General features: G+C 42.7%; 1 protein-coding gene across 1 annotated transcript in view; it reads left to right on the top strand.

Moving 5' to 3' along the window:
- Positions 1 to 13,326, top strand: part of znf536 (zinc finger protein 536) — a 105,344-nt gene extending 92,018 nt beyond the window's left edge. Inside the window, exon 4 of the mRNA XM_038969501.1 lies at positions 13,061 to 13,326. Coding sequence (XP_038825429.1) covers positions 13,061 to 13,326 — 266 coding nt within the window. The remainder of the gene's footprint in view (positions 1 to 13,060) is intronic.
- Positions 13,327 to 22,165: the final 8,839 nt, after the last annotated feature.

Raw genomic sequence — 22,165 nt, 5'->3', positions numbered from 1 at the left:
TGGTTTTTCTAGTTAACCAGAGAAATAGACCAGATCGCTATTCCCCGAACTTCAGCCCAATTTTACATCAACACACACAGACTTCTGAAAGCTCTTAATACTGGGGACATTTTTAAAAATGAAGTCAATCCCTCAAGGCCTTTGGATGTAAATACAAATATTTTTGGTAAATCAATAGACATGTTCCTTGAATCAGAGTAAAAATTAATAAGGTAGACCAGGGTTCCCCAACTGGTGGCCCGACCACTGAATTTGGCGCGCGGGTGGTTTTATTTGGCCCCCAATGTTTTCTGAGCAAAAATAAGATAAAATCTTATTATTAATTTTCATTGTTGGACATAAAAGACTGTAAAAACACCAGGAAATAATCTCCAAGTGATTTAAATTTTGGAAATCTGTTCCCAAGTATTCCCACGCATAATAGAGAGACACATGTTCATATACAAATGTCAGCAAGGTTTGAAATTAGTATGTTTTAGTCAAATATCTGTTTGGGCTTTGTGCGAGCAATTTGCAGTCTACAAATTATTTGTAATATGTTCCGGCCCCATGACCACCAAGGCCAACGACAGATTCTAGTTGATAACTCCTGGGGTATACATTCTAATGCTTTTCCCCAGCCATTACATTTTCCTGTCGGATGTTTACAGATCCATGCTAATGGACGAATGGATGCTACTGTGACGTAGAGCTGGGACGATAAACCGAAAATGATCGACCCCGACAGTACCGATCACTTATCGCAGGCATTTTACTGATATTGTTCATTACAATAAGTAGCCTATAGTATAGAAATGAAATAAGTTTGCTAATATGGGTGATTGTTAATGGGACAATTGGTTGCTACAACCATCAAACTAGTAGTAGTAGTAGTAGTAGTAGTAGTAGTAGTAGTAGTAGTAGTAGTAGTAGTAGTTTAAAGGATCATTTTAAAAACGGTGGTAAACATTAATATTAGATGAGGGCAGTGGAAAGGTAGGCTCCTAAATGGCAGGTAATCGTTGCGATAAGCCTTCACTGGCCGCCTACTCGTCTTCTTTCTGGAACATTAACGTTATAAACTAATCGTTCTATTTATTGTTGTCGCATCAATTCAAGCATTTTATCGCAATGTGGATTTTCGTCCATATCGCCCAGCTCTACAGTACACTCTTAGGAAAAAAAGTGTTGTCAAATCAAATCAAATCAAATTTGATTTGTCACATGCGCCAAATACAACAGGTGTAGACCTGACAGTGAAATTATTACTTACAAGCCCTTAACCAACAATGCAGTTTTAAGAAAATACCCCCCCCCCCCAATAAAGTAAGAGATAAGAATAACAAATAATTAAAGAGCAGCAGTAAATAACAATAGCGGGGCTATATACAGGAGGTACCAGTACAGAGTCAATGTGTGGGGACACCGGTGTCGAGGAACCTAAAAGGGTTCTTTGACTGTACCCGTAAAATAACCCTTTGAAGAACCCTTTCTGGTTCCAGGTGGAACGCTTTTATTTCCATGCGGAACCTTTTTGGGATCCATTTAGAACCCTTTCCGCAGAGATTTCTACTTGGAACCAAAAACGGTTCTCCTATGGGGACAGTCGAAGAACCCTTTTGGAACCCTTTTTTCTAAGTGTACTGTAACGCTTAGAAATAATGACTAGGATGCCCCAGAAAGGGTTATAGGTCAGAATATGGGGGTGTAGATGTATAGGTTGGACATGGAGGGTGAGGTGGTACTTAGGTGATTGGGAGTGCTGTTTGCTGACTAAACTCTGAGCCTTTACAACACGCAGGTTATTATTGGCCGACAGATGGTGCATCACATTTTACTGCTCACACCTTCTGTGGCTCTCTCTCTCCCCAGACGCAACTCCACTTTTCCCCCCCTCTTCAGAGGAATGGACTATAGTGCTACTCTTTGATACACAACACTCTCTCTCAAACCCATACACAAACACAAACACACATGCTCACCTCTCTCGGTATTTGTCTCTTATAGAGACTCGAACACCTTACTTTTTCTCTCTGTTTGTCATGCCCATTCTGTACATATCCACGGCAGCACACAAACATACACATCATCCTGTCATATATGTTTGCATGTAGAGATATCGTATGTTTCCTTGTACATGTTAATTAGAGACTGCTTTGTGATATTAAAGGACTTCCATGTACAGTTCACATGTTTTCTTCACCTCCCAAAGAAATGTATTGCTTTCCTCCTCAAAGGGATATTTCAAGATTTTGGCAATGAGGCCCTTTATCTACTTCCCCAGAGTCAGATGAACTGGATTTTTATGTCTCTGCGTGCGGTTTGAAGAAAGTTGCTAACTAGCGTTAGCGCAATTTCTAACTGGAGTTAGCTCAATGACTGGAAGTGTATGGGTATCCGGCTCACGAAACTAGCTCTAAATTCCTTTATACTGGACACATTATAGACATAAAAATGGTATCCACAAGTTTGTCTGACTCTGGGGAAGTAGATAAAGGGCCTCATTGCCAAAATCCCGAAGTATCCCTTTAATAATGATGTAATTTGTCATTTATTCAGAACATATTGTGGTCATCTTTATACATAGAGATTCAAACACAGCAATATAAAAGGCTATTTTAAAGATGGCAACAAGGTTTCCCTAATACAAGTTAAAATGGTTTGGCCTACTTTACTTGTGCCATTCTTTATTTCTACACTTAGGGGAGAGTGGCGTATGTCGTGCCAAAATGGTTAGTTGAGCCATCCCTTGTTTCTAGGAAACCATTTAATCATGTGACCAAATATTTAGGAAGAGGTCATCATTTCATGGAGTTTGTGAAGGAAGAACCCATGTGGCCTTTTACAAAAGGCAATTTTAAAGTTGGCAACAACATTTCTCTAGTACAAGTGAAAAGGGTTTGGCTTGATTAACTTTACTTGTGCCATTTTTATTTCTAAATTTAGGCTCAATCCCAATCCCTTAGCCCGCCCCCTTGTTTTCAGGTGTCCCTCGGTGATGGAGTGTCTCTCAAAAACAAAGCAACTAGTGGTAGGGAGAGGTAAATAATCCTAAGGAATGGGACATCACTCGCACACAGCAAAAGCCGCCAAAGGATAGCCTACCACGCAATTCATTGACTACGAGCCTTGTGTTTTTCACAATGCCTGTACAGGTGGCAGTAATAGCTTTCCTCACGTTTCTCATGCAACAAATATGTGCTTACCGTATGAGCAACAAATGAGAACTGCAAAACAACAATGTGCCATAATGTAGCCATCCTCTGGCTGCCGTGGCTGTATTTCAATGTATTGAAGCAGGAACATTCATTTACATAATAGCAGCTTGACATGTAACAAATCAAATCAAGTGTAGACCTTACAGTGAAATGCTTACTTACAAGCCCTTAACCAACAGTTTAGTTCAAGAAAGAGTTCAGAAAATGTTGACCAAATAAAATAAAGTAAAAAATAATAAAAAGAAACAAAAGAAAATAGCACTAATGAGGCTATATACAGGGGGTACCGGTACCGAGTCAATGTGCGGGGGTACCGGTTAGTCGAGGTCATTTGTACAAGGAGGTAGGGGTGAAGTGACAATGCATAGATAATTAACAGTGAGTAGCAGCAGAATACAAAAAAAATGGGGGGGGGGTCAATGTAAATAGTCCGGGTGGCCATTTGATTAATTGTTCAGCATTCTTATGGCTTGGGGGTAGAAGCTGTTAACGAGCGTTTTGGTCCTAGACTTGGCGCTCCGGTGCCGCTTGCCGTGCGGTAGCAGAGAAAACAGTCTATAACTTGGGTGACAGGTGTCTCTGACAATTTGTTGGGCCTAGTATACAGGTCCTGGATGGCTGGAAGCTTGGCCTCAGTGATGTACTGGGTCGTACGCACTACCCTCTGTAGAGCCTTATGGTCAGATGCCGAGCAGTTGCCATACCAGGCAGTGATGCAACCAGTCAGGATGCTCTCGATGGTGCAGCTGTTGAACTTTTTGAAGATCTGGGGACCCATGCCAAACCTTTTCAGTCTCCTCGGGGGGGGGGGGGGGGGGGGGGGGGGTGTTGTCGTGCCCTCTTAACGACTGTCTTGGTGTGTTTGGACCATGATAGTTTGTTGGTAATGTGGACATCAAGAAACTTGAAACTTTCGACCCGCTCCACTACAGCCCCGTTGATGTTAATGGGGGCCTGTTCGGCACGCCTTTTCCTGTAGTCCACGATCAGCTCCTTTGTCTTGCTCACATTGAGGGAGAGGTTGTTGTCCTGGCACCACACTGCCAGGTTTCTTACCTCCTCCCTATAAGCGGTCTCATCGTTGTCGGTGATCAGGCCTACCACTGTTGTGTTGTCAGCAAACCTAATGATAGTGTTGGAGTCGTGTTTGGCCACGCAGTCGTGGGTGAACAGGGAGTACAGGAGGAGACTAAGTACACACCCCTGTGGGGCCCCAGTGTTGAGGATTAGCGTGGCAGACCTGTTGTTGCCTACCCTTACCACCTGGGGGCGGCCTGTCAGGAAGTCCACGATCCAGATGCAGAGGGAGGTGTTTAGTCCCAGGGTCCTTAGCTTAGTGATGAGCTTCGTGGGCACTATGGTGTTGAACACTGAGCTGTAGTCAATGAACAGCATTCTCACATAGGTGTTCCTTTTGTCCAGGTGGGAAAGGGCAGTGTGGAATGCGATAGAGATTGTGTCATCTGTGGATCTGTTGGGGCGACATGCGAATTGTAGTGGGTCTAGGGTATTAGGGAGAATGCTGTTGATGTGAGCCATGACCAGCCTTTCAAAGCACTTCATGGCTACCGACGTGAGTGCTATGGGGCGGTAATCATATATGCAGGTTACCTTCGCTTCCTTCTGCACAGGGATTATGGTGGTCTGCGTGAATCATGTAGGTATTACAGACTCGATCAGGGAGAGGTTGAAATTGTCAGTGACGACACTTGCCAGTTGCTCTGCGCATGCTTTGTGTACACGTCCTGGTAATCCGTCTGGCCCCGCGGCTTTGTGAATTTTGACCTGTTTAAAGGTCTTGCTCACATTAGCTACCGAGAGCGTTATCATACAGTCGTCCAGAACAGCTGGTGCTCTCGTGCATGCTTCAGTGTTGCTTGCCTCGAAGCGAGCATTAAGGGTATTTAGCTCGTCTGGTAGGCTCGTGTTACTGGACAGCTCGCGTCTGGGTTTCCCTTTGTAGTCCGTAATAGTTTTCAGGCCCAGCCACATCCGATGAGCGTCATAGCCGGTGTAGTGGGATTCAATCTTAATCCTGTATTGACGCTTTGCTTGTTTGATGGTCCATCTGAGGGCATAGCGATATTTGTTTTAAGCGTCCGGATTAGTGTCCCGCTCCTTGGAAGCGGCAGCTCTAGCCTTTAGCTCGATACTGATGTTGCCTGTAATCCATGGCTTCTGGTTGGGATATGTGTGTACGGTCACTGTGGGGACAATGTCGTCGATGCACTTATTGATGAAGCCGATGACTGAGGTGGTATACTACTCAATGCCATTGGATGAATCCCGGAACATATTCCAGTCTGTGCTTGCAAAACAGTCCTGTAGCGTAGCATTCGCATCATCTGACCACTTCCATATTGAGCGAGTCACTGGTACTTCCTGCTTTAGTTTTTGCTTGTAAGCAGGAATCAGGGGGATAGAATTATGGTCAGAAATGGAGGGGGGAGCTTTGTATGCATGTCTGTGTGTGGAGTTTTATATATTTTTTTATTTTTATTTAACTAGGCAAGTCATTTAAGAACAAATTTTTATTTTTAATGACGGCCTAGGAACAGTGCCTTGTTCAGGGGCAGAACGACAGATTTTTACCCTGTCAGCTTGGGGATTTGATCTATCAACCTTTCGGTTACTAGTCCAATGCTCTAACCACTAGGCTACCTGCCGCCCCCATTAAAGGAGTGAAGGTGGTCTAGAGTTTTGTTTCCTCTGGTTGCACATGTGACATGCTGGTAGAAATGAGGTAAAACGGATTTAAGTTTGCCTGCATTAAAGTCCCCGGCCACTAGGAGCGCCGCTTCTAGATGAGCATTGTCTTGTTTGCTCATGGGCTTATACAGTTGGTTGAGTGCGGTCCTAGTGCCAGCATCGGTTTGTGATGGTAAATAGACGGCTACGAATAATATAGATGAGAACTCTCTTGGTAGATAGTGTGGTCTACAGCTTATCATAAGGTACTCTACCTCAGGCGAGGAATACCTCAAGACTTCTTTAATATTAGACATCGCACACCAGCTGATATTGACAAATAGACACACACTCCCACCCCTCGTCTTACCAGACGTAGCTTCTCTGTTTTGCCGGTGCATGGAAACTCCTGCCAAACTCTATATTATCCGTGTCGTCGTTTGGCCATGACTCGGTGAAACATAAGATATTACAGTTTTTAATGTCCCGTTGGTAGGATAATCTTGATCGTAGGTGAACTATTTTATTTTCCAATGATTGCACGTTGGCCAATAGAACGGATGGCTGTAGGGGTTAGCTCGCTCGCCTTCGAATTCTCAGATGGCAGCCCGACCTCCGCCCCCTTTTTCTCTGTCTTTTCTTCACGCAAATGATGGGGATTTAAAACGTCAGTCATCCTCTCCGGTGCCATTCTACACTTTCACATTTCCTTCACTCAGTCGTGATTAACCAGTGGAAGCAATTAAAACCACTGTTCTGCACTAATATTTATACCAAAGGTTCAAGGGTCCAAACACAGATTGGCTACATACGCACACAGGTATTTTTATCCTCCACTACACAATAAGCAAGAAAAGAGTTAGCTGCAGTACATTACTTTTGCTGCATTACATCACAAGTATCTTCAATCTCTAACGTCAACGTTACTAGCTACAATAAAGAACATTGACAAATGATGGACTTTAAAAAATATATATATATGAACAGCAAGGCAAGCTTACAAAATTGCTCATTCAATTTGCAGTAAATGCATCCACTTACAACCACTGGGTTTCACAAGATGACAGCCTGGTTTGCTGGTTTGCTCAGGAGTCCCTAAAACATTAAAAGGATAGTTCACCCGTTTACAAAATGACACATTGGTTTCCTTACCCTGTAAGCAGTCTATGGACAAGGTATGACAGCAATCCATGCTTTGGTTTTGTTTCCCTGGTCAATTTTCCAAATGCTTACATTTTAGCATTTGTGGGACAAATCCCATTCAAGTCATGGCACTGATATTAGCATTTTTCCCATATCATGTTCAAGTCATCTACAAGTGACTTTGTTGAGCTTCACAATCAGTTGTAGATACATTTGGATGATGATGTGTGGAAAATGCTAATATCAGTAACAGGAATTGGATGGGATTTGTGCCACGAATGCTAAACGTTATCATGTGGAAACAGTGCCAGGGAAACTAAACCAAAGCATGGATTGCTGTCATGCCTTGTCCATAGTGCTTAGAGGGTAAGGAAACCAATATGCAATTTTGTAATTTGGGTGAACTATCCCTTTAAACAACACAAATTACCATTCATACAAATGTCAAACGCTCATATAGCAATCTAAATGTATAGCTAGCTGGCTAATGTTAGCTAGTCAGATAGCTTGTTAAATAGCAATTTTCGTAAGTTAACGTCATAACAAACAAATATGCACCATCGTTTGTCTCTACATTAACTAACGTATTCCTCTTCACTGTACATTTTTTATTTTAACTTAAATTGTAATATTTTTGTCAGACATTCTCGAAGCAAATTTCCAGGGTTGGGTAACAGAGCTTCATGGGAGTTTTGGGAAACACTTGATAGAAAGTCTGCATCTCGATTCGCTTTCTTTGGAGAGCCAACTAGAGGGCTGAAAAGGAGCTACGCCTTGCTCAAAGTTGATTTGGGAGACCACTATGAATCGATGGGGCTCGCAGGATTGCGCAAAATGAAGTGGGAGGGCTAAGGGGAGGGCTAAGGGGGGTATTTGGATTGAACCTTAGGCGGGAGTGGGGTAAGCTGTGCCATAGGGTTAGTTGAGATGCCCATCTTTTCTAGTAAACCATACACAAAATAAATCATGTGACCAAATAATTAGGAAGAGGTCATCCTGTCACGGAGTCTGTGAAGAAAGAAAACACATGGATAAAATTGATAAGCAAGATAGGTCCAAAAAACGTATTTTCACAAAGTCAAATGAATTTATTGTGTTATATGTTTCATGATGCTTGTTCATAAACCATATTAGATAGTTTCAAGAGTGTTTTATACATCAGTTCGGGTATCTATAAGCTACAATATGAGGTTCTAAACCTGGCATGAAAGTGTATCATTGTAGCTGTGAGGGTTAATATAGTCAAATGGTTGCTTTGGGGTAAATTGTGCCATTTGGCAAGGGACTAGTTGAGCCAAGGGCTCAACATACCGCATACAAATGATGATTATTTTTGGTCAGTTTTTTTTATTATTATTATTTTTTTACCCCCTTTTTCGCCCCAATTTCGTGGTATCCAATTGTTAGTAATTACTATCTTGTCTTATCGCTACAACTCCCGTACGGGCTCGGGAGAGACGAAGTTCGAAAGCAATGCGTCCTCCGAAACACAACCCAACCAAGCCGCACTGCTTCTTAACACAGCACGCCTCCAACCCGGAAGCCAGCCGCACCAATGTGTCGGAGGAAACACCGTGCACCTGGCGACCTGGTTAGCCGGCCCGCCACAGGAGTCGCTGGTGCGCGATGGGACAAGGATATCCCTACCGGCCAAACCCTCCCTAACCCGGACGACGCTAGGCCAATTGTGCGTCGCCCCACGGACCTCCCGGTCGCGGCCGGCTGCGACAGAGCCTGGGCGCGAACCCAGAATCTCTGGTGGCACAGCTAGCACTGCGATGCAGTGCCCTAGAACACTGCGCCACCCGGGAGGCCATTTTTGGTCAGTTTTATGCATAATATGCATAGTATATTTGCCATTTGTTATGCATATGAACTCACAATAGTGCATTTTTATTGTTACAGAGCTGACATCTTCATGCCCCGTGTATACAAATGTAAAACAAGCAGGGGGTCTAACTCCCCTTAAGGTTATTGAGAGACCAGACAAGGAAGTGAGAGAAGGGCAGGTCCATTCGAGCTGCGGCAATGGGATGAACAAATAGACCTTATGACACTGAAGAGGTACATTGAAAAAAGAGAAACCAAACATGTACCTGTGTGAAAGAGAGCCTATGATAGAGAAGCAGAGGCACCAATGTCTTGTCCAATAACCTGGAGTCTATATATATAAAAAATCTCGCGGACCAGTTTCATCGGCTTAGTAGCCTTGAATACATCTTACTCCAAGGCTTACCCCTTCCCTATGTTCAATTTCCTCCATACCCAGGGTAAGAGAACACTTTTTTTTTGGACAAGCTATGTTTTCAAAACTGTTATGTTTACATGACTCCTGATTATTCCCAACAAAACACAGCATCCTAAAATATATGTAGATAACTTTGTTAGAACGAAGACTATATTTCCCTTGACGTAGTGATGTTGAGTGTACAATATGGCTCAATATGCCCCACTCTCAACCTATCACGCCAATGAGATAACTGATTTTAGCATGAAGCTCTAGCCATTGCCACTGGTCAATCAGTGTGTAGTACAGTCTGTAAGAGAGTCCATGTTAGAGTACCTGTAATGTGTGTCATGCTTCTTAACCCTTAATAACACACAGGGAGGAAATGAGACAGACTAGCGCACCCCCCCCCCCCCCGCACCCCCCACAGCCATTTCCAGAATGACTGTTTGTGAGCATCTGAAAGTCATTAGAGGCTCTGCAGTCTGTCAAGTGCCAACACACACACACACACACAGGAATGTTTCACACACACTCGAACACAAAACCTATCACCGGCACACACTTTACCTCTTGCACACACACACACCTTCACAGACACACATACACAGAGATACACGCTGAAAGTGCTGAAGCCCAGCAGCTTCTTTCTGCTGTGCAGGGCCTGGGGATTGGTCATGTGCTGATGAGTCGCTATAATAATATATGAGCAAATCACAAGCAGTCTGCAAATTAATCATTTCCCCCTCTCTCTTCCCTCCCTCACACACACGTACACACACACTTACTCTGCTCGTCAGGCTTCGGGGAGAGGGGCTTCTTGCCTGCAGACGTAAGTGAGGAGGGCTCTCTCACAGATGGTAACACTGGCATCAGATGGAGTTTATATAAGAGCGGTTTTGATTACATGCCAAGGCACTGTCGTGGGAGAGTGTGTCTCTGTGTGTTGGCTTCGAGTACATTTGAACATTTAGTGTACGTTCATGTGTATGTTTGTGAACAGATTTGTGTGTTTGAACATATGTGTATAAGTGTGCGTTTGTAAATGTGTGTGTGTACAGGTTTGTGTAAGCAGTGTTCGTGTGTGGATCGTAGAAGGAGCCACCAGAGGGAAGCAGTCATGGGGCTGTTACACTGCGACGTTCACTAGGAGACAGAGAGAAAGATGCTTGAGTGGAGAGGGGGAAATCGTGGCTATGGCAATAGAGGAGAGAGATAGGATCATAGCAGCACCTCATGGATCTCTCTTACTTCTCTCTCTACTTGGAAACATGATCAGAGAGCTTCACCACAGACAACATCCAACACATCTCTGTTAGCTAGGGAGCGGGCAAAAGGAGCGAGCTACAGTACCCATCTGCAGCCACCCAGCAGTAGAGAGGCTGGCGAGGGAGGGGTGAGGAGGTGGAAGCAAAGGAGGAGGAGGCTGTGAGAGTGGAGGGGAATGAGGGCGGTCTCCTCCTGCCTTTCTCTTCTCCGAGGCGTGGAGAAGGGAGGGCTGAGGGGTAAGTAGGGGGAGCGGGCAGAGTGGGTAGATACAGTGGGTTGTTTGAGGAAGTCATGTGGTAGTACCCCAGCCCTCCCTCTCCCCCTTTGTTCCCTCTGATCTCTACGCTCAAGGCCTTTGGGTGTTAATTAGGAGACCTAGATAATGCCACACTAATGAAAACAAGACCAGTGTTTTCTCTTTCTTTTCAGATAACGCTTTGGGTTGGGTTTTGAACAGTCTCTGGACACAAGACAGAGAGGGATAGAAAGGGAAAGAGGGAGAGAAAGAGAAAGAGCGAGAGAGAGAGAGAGAGAGAAATAAATATAAATATGGAAAGACAGAGGGAGTGAAATACGAAAAAGAAAAGGAGAGAGAAAGCAAGAGAAGGAATGAGGGGGAGAGGTTTCTGAGGTTAAACTATTTTTCCTGTTTCTTGTCACTCGGCACCTCCACACACAATGGCCCAGCGGAGTGTGTCATGAAGGGGGAAAGGAAAATCTCTCCTGTACAGTCAGCACTGTTCTACCTGCTGACCCATTGTGTGGGCGACTACACACACACACACACACACACACACACACACACACACACACACACACACACACACACACACACACACACACACACACACACACACACACACACACACACACACACACACACACACACACAGCTCAATTCTGGTTTGCAGATCCCAACATGTTTGTGTGCAGATGTATGATCTGTAGCGGGATTAAAGTGGGTGATGTGAGTAGGTGTGGGTTAGCACTTTAGAGAATCAGAAGAAGTGTTGGTATCTGAGGGAGGTGGTGGGTGAATCGGGGGGCACCATCTTGGGCATAATCCATGCGGGCGGTGCTGGTGTGTCTTTATGTGCTGGCCATTTGTTTGGGTTATCGCAGTGTGTGCAGGAGTAGGTGGATTAGATGGAAACTTAAGAAGCATGGCTGTCTCCATGCAGCTTGGTCCAGGCATCTGTCATTCCTCAGTCCAACACCACACACCCTATAAATCCCAGAACACACAGGCCAGAGTGACACCCTTCATTTCAACAACGCTATGCAGAGATGCTGCAGGGAAGGGGGGCCATATGTGTGTTTTCTATATAGTTTACAATTCAACCTAGGATGAGCACCATATTCCTACAGTGTTATACATGAGAAAATCACTCTGGTAATCTCAGAATCAGCGTGCCTTCGTCTTCATGTAGGACAGTCAATGTCTTTATGTGTTTTAAAATTGTAGATTGCACTTTTTACCTTGGCTGGACCTCGCTGCAACATTAGAGCTGATCTGTGTTTATTTTAACAGTGCAGGAAAAAAAGAGAGATAGAAAAGGGAAGAAGAATAGAGTTGACTTGTTTGGGGCAACACTCGGCCCCCCTAAGTGTAAAATGGGATGAGATATTCTGCCTCTGGGACTTAACGTAATGTAAGAGAGTGTGAAATTAAACTGCACAGGAATAAAAGGGGGCCTTCGTCGTGTGTCGCCGGCTCGCTTATCGAAACATTCAGACAACTGGAACATCTAAAGCTCAAAAAACTTGGACCAATCCCCTTTGTGTAAGGTCCTGAGCAAACATTGTGATATTTGAAAGCCGCTGAGTCTCCAAAGCCAGAGTTAGAACGACAAACACAAAGTGCCTCTAAATCCTGCCTCTTCGCAGCACCACAATGTATCAGTGTATCACTTTAATTCCTATCCTTCTCTTCATGTCTTTACATTTCCTGCACCTACACAGCGTCTATAAACTCTGTTAATTTGATTTACCGCATCTCAAATTGAGTTTTAAAAAAAATGAAAAGAGAAAATGTACCGTTATTAATAATAACCTAAAGTAGTGTACAACGGAACGTGTCTGGGTTTCCTCTCGGGTGGATGAGCGAGATAAGTGAAGTCGGTTCTGATGGGCACGTACTCTACATCGCTCAAGCAATCAGCGCGGGCTAGTAAGGGGCCATTGTGTTTGCTGCAGTGATGATCAAATCCTGTCTAGAGAGTAGAGCACATGCAACTGCTGGGAGCGGTGAAGGATGCAGCTTGTGCAGTACACCGCTAAAACACTGCAACGTTCGGAGGGAACCACTGCTGCTCCTCTGAAAAGATGCACGTTAAAAGAGAGAGCACTGAAAGAGTTTTAAAGACACGTCTCAGGAGAGTACTAAAGCTAAAGCACTGTGTAGTAGACAGACTGTACAGTTGCGTTCAGTGCCTCGGTGACAGAGCTCATTTTACATTCTGATGAAGTAACCCTGAGTAATGATGAGGTGACTGACTGTTGTCTCTCTCTCGTTGTCCTCGTACAGGTCTCGGAGGTCACGGAGGTCAGGGGGGTCGGAAGCCGTTCCAGTGCAGGTACTGCTCCTACGGTGCCTCTCAGAAGGGCAACCTGAAGACCCATGTCCTGTGTGTCCACCGCATGCCCTTTGACAACAGCCAGTACCCTGACCGCCGCTTCAAACGCTCCCACGTCGACTCGGACACCTCAGGGAACTCTGAGGATGGGACCACCAGCTACCCCACGGGAACCCGGGGGGGCATGGCCGAACCCCCTCTCCCTGGAGACCCCCTGCATCCATGACTGATGTCACCTGGCATGGAGGTGCCAGCCTTCAACTCTACACCTACTGTACTCTCTAGAGCCACATAACAGGGACTAGTCACTTCGCTTACTCCCAAAGCACAGCCAGACAAAGGGGAGCATCATTGACTGTACTGTTTTACCCAGAGCTCGCAGGACATCCTCAGTGTGTATTAGGTTAATAACAATAACATAACATGCATATAAACTACACATACACATTCATTAATATAAAACACAGATATGTTAAATGTAGTTATGTGACAAATAGTAGAGGCGACTATATTAAAAAGAAAAAATAGAAAATAGATAAAATCCTTAAAGTGACTTTTGTCAAAAAAAGAATAATGCTTTTATCAGAAAAATGATCCCGTAAACGATTTAGCGACAGTTGGGGAAGATGGAAGAGGCCTGTTAAACACCCCTCTCAGAACATGACACCGGCTGCTGCCATTTGCAGAGGGCGAATGATGAGCAGCCAGTGGAGGCTGGGCAGGCAGCGGCAGTGGTGGGGGGGCCTTGGTGCCAGCCTGACTGGAGCTGTCATCCCAGAGGAAATCAATTCACCCCCCCCTCTCATTTTTTCATCTTTCTCGACCCATCAGTCCAGCCCCCTCCACCCTCAGCCCTCTGCCCATACTGCACTACAGGAGTAACCTAACCCTGGTCGACATGTGAGGGAGTCAAACTCAGTTCCATCAGCTGGCCAGAGCCACCCTCCTCCTCCTCCTCCTCCCCCTCCACTTTCTCTGTCTCTTTAAAACGACTCAAATCCAACATGGCCTCTGGAAGTAAAAAAAAAATCAATGATGTATTTAAAGGAGCCATTAGAGTCACAGAGATGTGTTCTGTGCAATATTGTCATTTATTTGGATATCACCTTACCAGACACTGAGAGGTGGAGTTAATAGAATGTGTTTTATTTCATTTAACTTTTATGTTAGATAATGGTGAAGTCTATTTCTAAGGAGGTGGGTGGTTGTTCTTTGAAATTGAAAGTGTAGATAGTGAAGATGCACATATTGGAATTGGTACCTCTACAACTTGATGTACTGTAACTTTAGTCAGAGGTTGAATGTTTCGTTTATATGAAGACTGTGACTCTGAAATCTAATGAAGGAACATCACAGAACTTGTTTCCTCAGACACGATGCAGGACTATCTTCCTATAAGCTCTTCTAAAGCAGCTTCAGAATGAACAACAATACATAAAGGCAATCAACCTCCTCCCTGACTCGAATTTAAATGTATTAGTTAGAAAATAGACAAAAGGACTTTTTCTACAAATGTATTTTCCAAAGCGTTTTGTGAGTGTAATTATTGCATGTTTTTTGTGTTGATTTTCTATATGCTACTTTACTGAAACAATTAGCAAACCATACCGTTTTGATCCTATAAAATCAAGCTGCTTAAAGGGCAAAAAAAGTGCTTCCTTTCACTATGCTTCCTTTCGACTGAAGGCTATTGGATAGTGGGGGGTAAACAGAATATGATGCTTTTTATTGTGTTGGTATGGGAGCAGGGGGGATTCTTTATGCTTCTGATAAAGAGAAATGATCTGGACTTTAAGAAAGTCAGTATCTTCCCTCACAGCCAAGGAGAGCTGAACACTTAAACCCCAGGGCCTTAACACCACAGCTATGCCTACAGGAGTTTACAGTCCACTCAAATACACTGCTCCTATCAGTTGAGAGAGAGAACTATGAAAATAAAGAATGAAAGACAGAAGGAAAGAAAGAAAGACAGAAAGAAGGAAAGAAAGAGAGTATGGATATGTACAGAATGCAGCCGGGGTTTAAATGGGGTCATTTTAATTAGGACTTCTGCCATTCAGCGATCTACTTACAGTGTTTTTTGTTCATTTGCTTTCCTGGCATAGTTTCGCACTGCCTTACTTCAGATTGAGTCAATGTAATGCAACTGTTTGTATGATCTCTACCATGGAGCCACAACATTGAGATCCAACTGAAATGACTGTAGTGAGCTTTAGGTTTAAATGCACTACTTTGTTCTTGGTGACTGTGCCAGTCGCTTGCTTTTTTCGTGTGTGTAGGTACGTGTGTGTGGATGTGCCTACCTAACTATATTAGAGAAAAAAGAACAACACAAAAGTGAAAAATAAACGAAAGAAAATGATTCACATTCCATTTCTAGCACTTTTCAGGTTTTCTAGTATATCTGTACGTTTCAAGCTATGCGATATGGAAATAATGCTGTTTATGACACTGGAAACATCGTTGGTTGCCATTCTCTGTGACGTGTTCGTCCATCCCTTACTGTGCTACTATTTACTTGTCTGTATTACAAAACAGCCCATGTTTTCCCTGAAAATATTTTGCTGTCATGACTCAATTAAGAAACAGATACAAATGTACATTTAGAACCTGAAAATTCCTGAACTAACAAAGAAGTTAAATCATTTCTATGTATTTCTCTCTGTACTCCGTGATCATGGTCACGATACTGTCTCATTCCTTAATGAAGTATATTTCTATAGCGGAGGTAAAGTAAGTAGAGGATTTTGTTAACACTACTATATGCTTACAACCAGTAGACAACTTTGTATTTAAATATAATTATTGGGCATTATTTATTATTCCACATCAGTTTTACAGACGAGGAAAACTATTCTGATAACGGTAAATCAAAGTTGTTCATTCAAAAGTAATTTTTTCCATTGACTCTTCCTGCTGCTGTTAGGAAGTTCTGAAGTCTTTGAAACAGTACCTTTTAATCCAGTGTTTGACGCAATAAAACCTCTACCTCTGGGAATACTGGTTTTGCTTGTCCAACATGCAACATAATAACACTCTTGTGTTAGGCCTTCCCTTCGGAATCCTAATCGGAATCGTTCAGAACTGATCATGTAACTCCTTCACTGCCAATAACACCTGATGTAATCTAGTTGTGCCTACACACCTACCTGTAGATGTGAGTACTATACCGCTGATTACTGTTATTACCACACACACATGATCTGTTACTGTCCGTCGACAGACACTTACACATTCCAGAGAAACCCAGGTACACAGCCACAGAACACACTGATAGAGCTCATCCAAGGTGCCGTAATATTTGAAGACTGTCAAATTGAAAAGAAGCTGGTGATGTGTGGCGCCAAATGAGACTGAATGGCTTTCATAAACCGTAATGAGCACCACCTGTTACGTCTCACCAGCAAAGCCTTCACTATTATGCCTCTAAAGAAAATGTAGGCCTGATGCTTTATATTTTGAGTGTCAGTCTGCAGTGAGAGACTGAGAAAATGAGGAGGAACTGGAGAGATACGCGAGGGGTAGAAAACCCAGTGAATTTGAAATGTTGTCCCCAGCGCGAGCACTTTTTACTGTTAATGGAGAAATACAGTGCGTGGCATGTTTAATAGGTTTGGTTTTTATTATACAGCGCCGAATAATTAACTTGGAAGCAGAGTGTCACATAGATTTATCTTTTAATTAAAATAGCGTGGTTCACGCATATTTGAGTGGTAGTCCAAATAAACGCAATATCCAAATTTATGTTTTGTTTATCTTCCTGTTAATTATCAGGAGATTGTTCGCTGTATAACCCTTCATCTTTTTTTCTTTAACAAAGTTAGGAGGTCTGTATCGCAAGCAATAAAACCTCACAGTCAGATTTTATTAATTTATGGGTAATTACGAGAACAGGGACGAATAAGGTGCTTAGAGTGATCCAGGCTCATTTTTATAAACATTGATGAATGTGCATTGCTGGCTGGCGTGCAGAGATGATGAAAATAAGCATGATTTTTTATTGTTGGAAATGTGAATAATTTACAAAATCTCTGTTCCATCACAGGGCTGAGCATTGTGAAACACCAAGCATAGGACCTCACAGATGCACACTCACAGCATTCAGCATTTCACATACAGTCAACACATGCACAAGCAGTCACACTTACATCCGTACTGTGTCCATTAGTTTCATTTTCTGTCATTCCTGTCATATTGGTGTATTGAGGGCGTCACACTGTAGAACTGTACATTGTATGTTGGTAATGTGCTTAATGTCAGTCTGCTAGCTACAGTAAGTGTTCCAGTGTGAGAAGAGAACAGGCCAGTCCTCATCCCCCAGTGGAAAACCCTGTGTTCATCCCCTCCATCCCGCCAAGCCAAGCTTCACCCTCCAGATAAGACCATCAAAAGGGTGAGTGGCTGTGCAAATGGAATCTCCACCGCTGTGAATGCGGATGATGGTGATCTAATGTTGAGTGAGTGTGTTGTGTGTGTGTCCAGGCTTCCTCTCCTCTAACAGGGGGCTGAGCTGCTGGATCCACGATGTAGCATTCGTCTGGGTCGATGACTGTCGGCTAGATTCTGTAATCTGGCTGATAGCTCCGTTAGTGTCGTGCGAAGAGAGGGTTTGGCCCGTCGTCAGTCAGTCTCTCTCTCCCACGTTTCCCCAATGGGTGATAGTCCCTGGGCTAGGAAATCCCACCTGATCCAGGGACTCAACAATGTGATTGAAATGTGGCTCATGGTCTAAGATGTTTCTACCTCTATAGGAGCCCCATAGAAGCAGCTCAACTCCTTGTAGCCCAAGGTAGTTTTACGTCAGGACTGTCTTTACCTTAACCCCAGGATCCAGAGGTGTAGACTACTGTAGATAATGTCCTCTTGAGCAAGGTATAATCCAACCAGTTTGACATATGCTGTTTGGTACAGAATGAGGATGTGGCCATACATCTGCACCACAGACCATCGACCATCATATCATTCATATTGACCTACAAAGCCCTGGCCCAGACACTGGACCTGAATAGTAATGTACTGAGGGGTTTCCTGTGCCATGTCCTATGGAATACATTTAGAGGTCATGGGAGGTCAGAACTGGTAGGTAACTTGAGTGTGTGAAAAGTTTGTGTGTATGCGTACTGTTTGATGAGTAAATCTGCATTACAAAATATGTATGTCCCTTATTGCTCTTACTTTACCTAATTGAGTCCTGTGTGAAAACGCTAGCTAGTCCCTGTTCACAATTATATCACTCAATCCCACACACCTATTTCTTTCCCACAAACATCAAAAAGTGTAAAAAAATGTAACAATTGAAACAGCTTTTACTGCAATCTAGAGACAATCACTACGCTTAATTCTATGTAAAAAAATAAAAAGTATATTTTTTTGCATATCTAAGCATACCTATTGAGCTGTCTGTATTTACACACTCACTCGTGTACACCCACTCACATACAATCATAATATATGCTACTGCTACTCTGTTTATCACATATCCTGATGCCTAGTTACCTTACCCCTATACATATCTAACTCTACCACTCCAGTATCCCTGCACATTGCAGATATGCTACTGGAACTGACTGACCCTGTAAATAGTATACTTACTTACTTTCTCGTGTTCTTAGTTCTGTTTCTCGTGTTTTTATTCTACCTTATTTTATTTTTAATATTACGTTGTTATTGATTACTGCATTGTTGGGTTTAGAGCTTGCAAGAAAAGCATTTCACTGTACTTGTGATATTACGTGCGTGATATTACGTACGTGATATTAAAAATTGAAACTTGCCAGTACGCATGCCAGCTAAAATAGTTAGACAAGCTAGCTACTGGAACTTGATTGATGGCCTGAAATTGAGAGTGGGAACCTATCTGGTCTAGCTAAAGAAAAAGTGCAGTGAAAAAGTGCAGTGAAAATAAAACATTTAACATACTGTATATACAGTTGAATTCGGAGGTTTACATACATCTTAGCCAAATATTTTTCAACTCAGTTTTTCACAATTCCTGACATTTAATCCTAGTAAAAATTCCCTGTCTTAGGTCAGTTAGGATCCCCACTTAATTGTAAGAATTTGAAATGTCAGAATAATAGCAGAGAGAATGATTTATTTCAGCTTTTATTTCTTTCATCACATTCACATGGGTCATTGTCCATTTGAAAGACCCATTTGTGACCAAGCTTTAACTTCCTGACTGATGTCTTGAGATGTTGCTTCAATATATCCACAAAATTTTCCTTCCTTATGATGCCATCTATTTTGTGAAGTGCACCAGTCCCTCCTGCAGCAAAGCACCCCCACAACATGATGCTGCCACTGCCCTGCTTCACGGTTGGGAGGGTGTTCTTTGGCTTGCAAGCGTCCCCCTTTTTCCTCCAAACATAACGATGGGCAAACAGTTATATTTCTGTTTCATCAGACCAGAGGATATTTCTCCAAAAAGTATGATCTTCGTCCCCATGTGCAGTTGCAAACTGTAGTCTGGCTTTTTTATGGCGGTTTTAGAGTAGTGGATTCTTCCTTGCTGAGTGGCCTTTCTGGTTATGTCGATATAGGACTCGTTTTACTGTGGATATAGATACTTTTGTACCTATTTCCTGCAGCATCTTCACAAGGTCCTTTGCTGTTGTTCTGGGATTGATTTGCACTTTTCGCACCAAAGTACATTCATCGCTAGGAGACAGAACGCATCTCCTTCCTGAGCAGTATGACGGCTGCGTGGTCCCATGGTGTTTATACTTGCGTACTATTGTTTGTACAGATGAATGTGGTACCTTCAGGCATTTGGAAATTGCTCTCAAGGATGAACCAGACTTGTGGAGGTCTACAATCTTTTTTCTGAGGTCTTGGCTGATTTCTTTTGATTTTCCCATGATGTCAAGCAAAGAGGCACTGAGTAGGCTTTCAAATACATCCACAGGTATACCTCCAATTGACTCAAATTATGTCATTTAGCCAATCAGAAGCTTCTAAAGCCAAGACATAATTTTCTGGACTTTTCCATGCTGTTTGAAGGCACAGTCAACTTAGTGTATGTAAACTTCTGACCCACTGGAATTGTGATACAGTGAATTATAAGTTAAATAATCAGTATGTAAACAATTGTTGGAAAAATTACTTATGTCATGCACAAAGTAGATGTCCTAACCGACTTGCCAAATCTATAGTTTGTTAATTAACAAGACATTTGTGGAGTGGTTGAAAAACGAGTTTTAATGACTCCAACTTAAGTGTATGTAAACTTCCGAATTCAACTGTATATACATATATTTTTTAAACAGGACAAATTTAAGAGGGCACTTGCATGACACCTCTGTCGATATACTTTTCAAGGTGCATTTGACTATTTGACCATGTTTGATCCGTTGTTCCTCACAGGCCAGGTTCTATCAAGGCCCTAAAACTATAACTGCCTTTTAGCTTGCAGCACTTCAACTACCCTTGCACTAAAGAAAAACATATTCTTTTTACAATGATTTTACAAGAGCCATTCACTTGACAGAATAAACCTGAACCCCTGAACTGTTTAAAATAAGCTTGGATGATGGAATGCTGTCAATGTCTCAGTACCCAAAGTGACGAGGCACAGATGTTGTCTGTCTACTTTGTGTTATTAGTTGGCACTGTCAGGTAAAGTTAAACCTTTACATAGAGCAGATGCAGCCAGTAACATGTATAGCTACGTGAAGCAGGACATCAACATGTGAACGTGGAATTATGTTTTTACAATTTTTTACAATTTAATAAAAAATGAAAAGCTAAAATCTTATTGTCATGGCAAGCCTAAATAAGTTCAGGAGTAAGAATTTGAGAAGGGTGAAGATATAGTTTAGACGTCAGACAATAGCCTAATTTATACCTGGCGCTAACATGTGTCCTTTGTCCTGATCTTGTCCACATTCTGATTTTGTCCACATTTTCAGAAATATGTCTACACAGTGTATTAAAATGTCTCATATCCGTCCACTCTGTCCGCAATGTGGTCCCTCCTTGTATGCAAATTATTTAACAGCTATTCTTTCAAAATAATATTTATTTATCTATTTTAAGACACATATTGATGCCTTAAGTCAATGATGCCACCTGTTAATGATTTTAGTTGGCGGGATAGTGATGACTTAAATAGTTTCATTGTCCAGATCTGTCTACACTTGTAAGATATCCAGACACCATGCGTGCCTGACTACCTCCGGAGGCGGTCAGGAAGATCTGATCACAATGCGTATTTTAATTGTCTACACCTGTCTGAAAATGTGAGCTCAATCAGAATGTCCGGTGAAGTCCACAAAGCAAAGTTACATGCATATGACCTGCAGCACGGTCAAATAAGTTCATATTTTCAACAGTTTACTAAACAACTACTGATTTAGAACCATGGAGTTACCACAAGTCAGCACAAAGACAACAGAATCACTGCCTGTGCAGTTACAGCACCATTTACACTTAAACATTTAAACATCATTAAATCAACAAGGATATATATACTTAGTTTAACACACTGAAAATAAATGTAATGATACCGAAGACAATGTTGCTAAATATCATGTGGCTGTCCATGGTACTGATTTCTGCTCCTCTGTGTGTGTGTGTGTGTGTGTGTGTGTGTGTGTGTGTGTGTGTGTGTGTGTGTGTGTGTGTGTGTGTGTGTGTGTGTGTGTGTGTGTGTGTGTGTGTGTGTGTGTGTGTGTGTGTTTGCGTGAGTGCGCAAGTAAAACTTTTTGGGGGACTCACCCTATTTGTAGGCTAGTTGAACGCCAATGCCATCCTCCATCCTCTGTCATACAGTACACTTTTAGCTTTTGTTGTAATAGGCTACCTAGCTAAAATGCTTGCTAGCCCAACTTCCTCGCATAGGCAACAATGAACCAGCTAAGTTAGTTAGCTAGTTAACATGAGCCTACTAGGCTACATCTAGGCTACATATTGAACTTCAATCGTCTTAGGCCAGTGGCACAATATATGAATTTATAGTTAGAATCGCTGTCTTAATCATTTGCCTGTACCACAAATTAAGTCAAAACCACAAGACCAAATCCCCATCTCCCTCCACGTCTTAGGAAAGGGCCAATTTAGCAAGC

The sequence above is a fragment of the Salvelinus namaycush genome, chromosome 30 (genome assembly GCF_016432855.1).
Source record: "Salvelinus namaycush isolate Seneca chromosome 30, SaNama_1.0, whole genome shotgun sequence".
Classification (NCBI taxonomy): Eukaryota; Metazoa; Chordata; class Actinopteri; order Salmoniformes; family Salmonidae; genus Salvelinus; species Salvelinus namaycush.
Note: the sequence above shows the minus strand (reverse complement) of the source record. Positions and strands in the feature narration are given on the sequence as shown.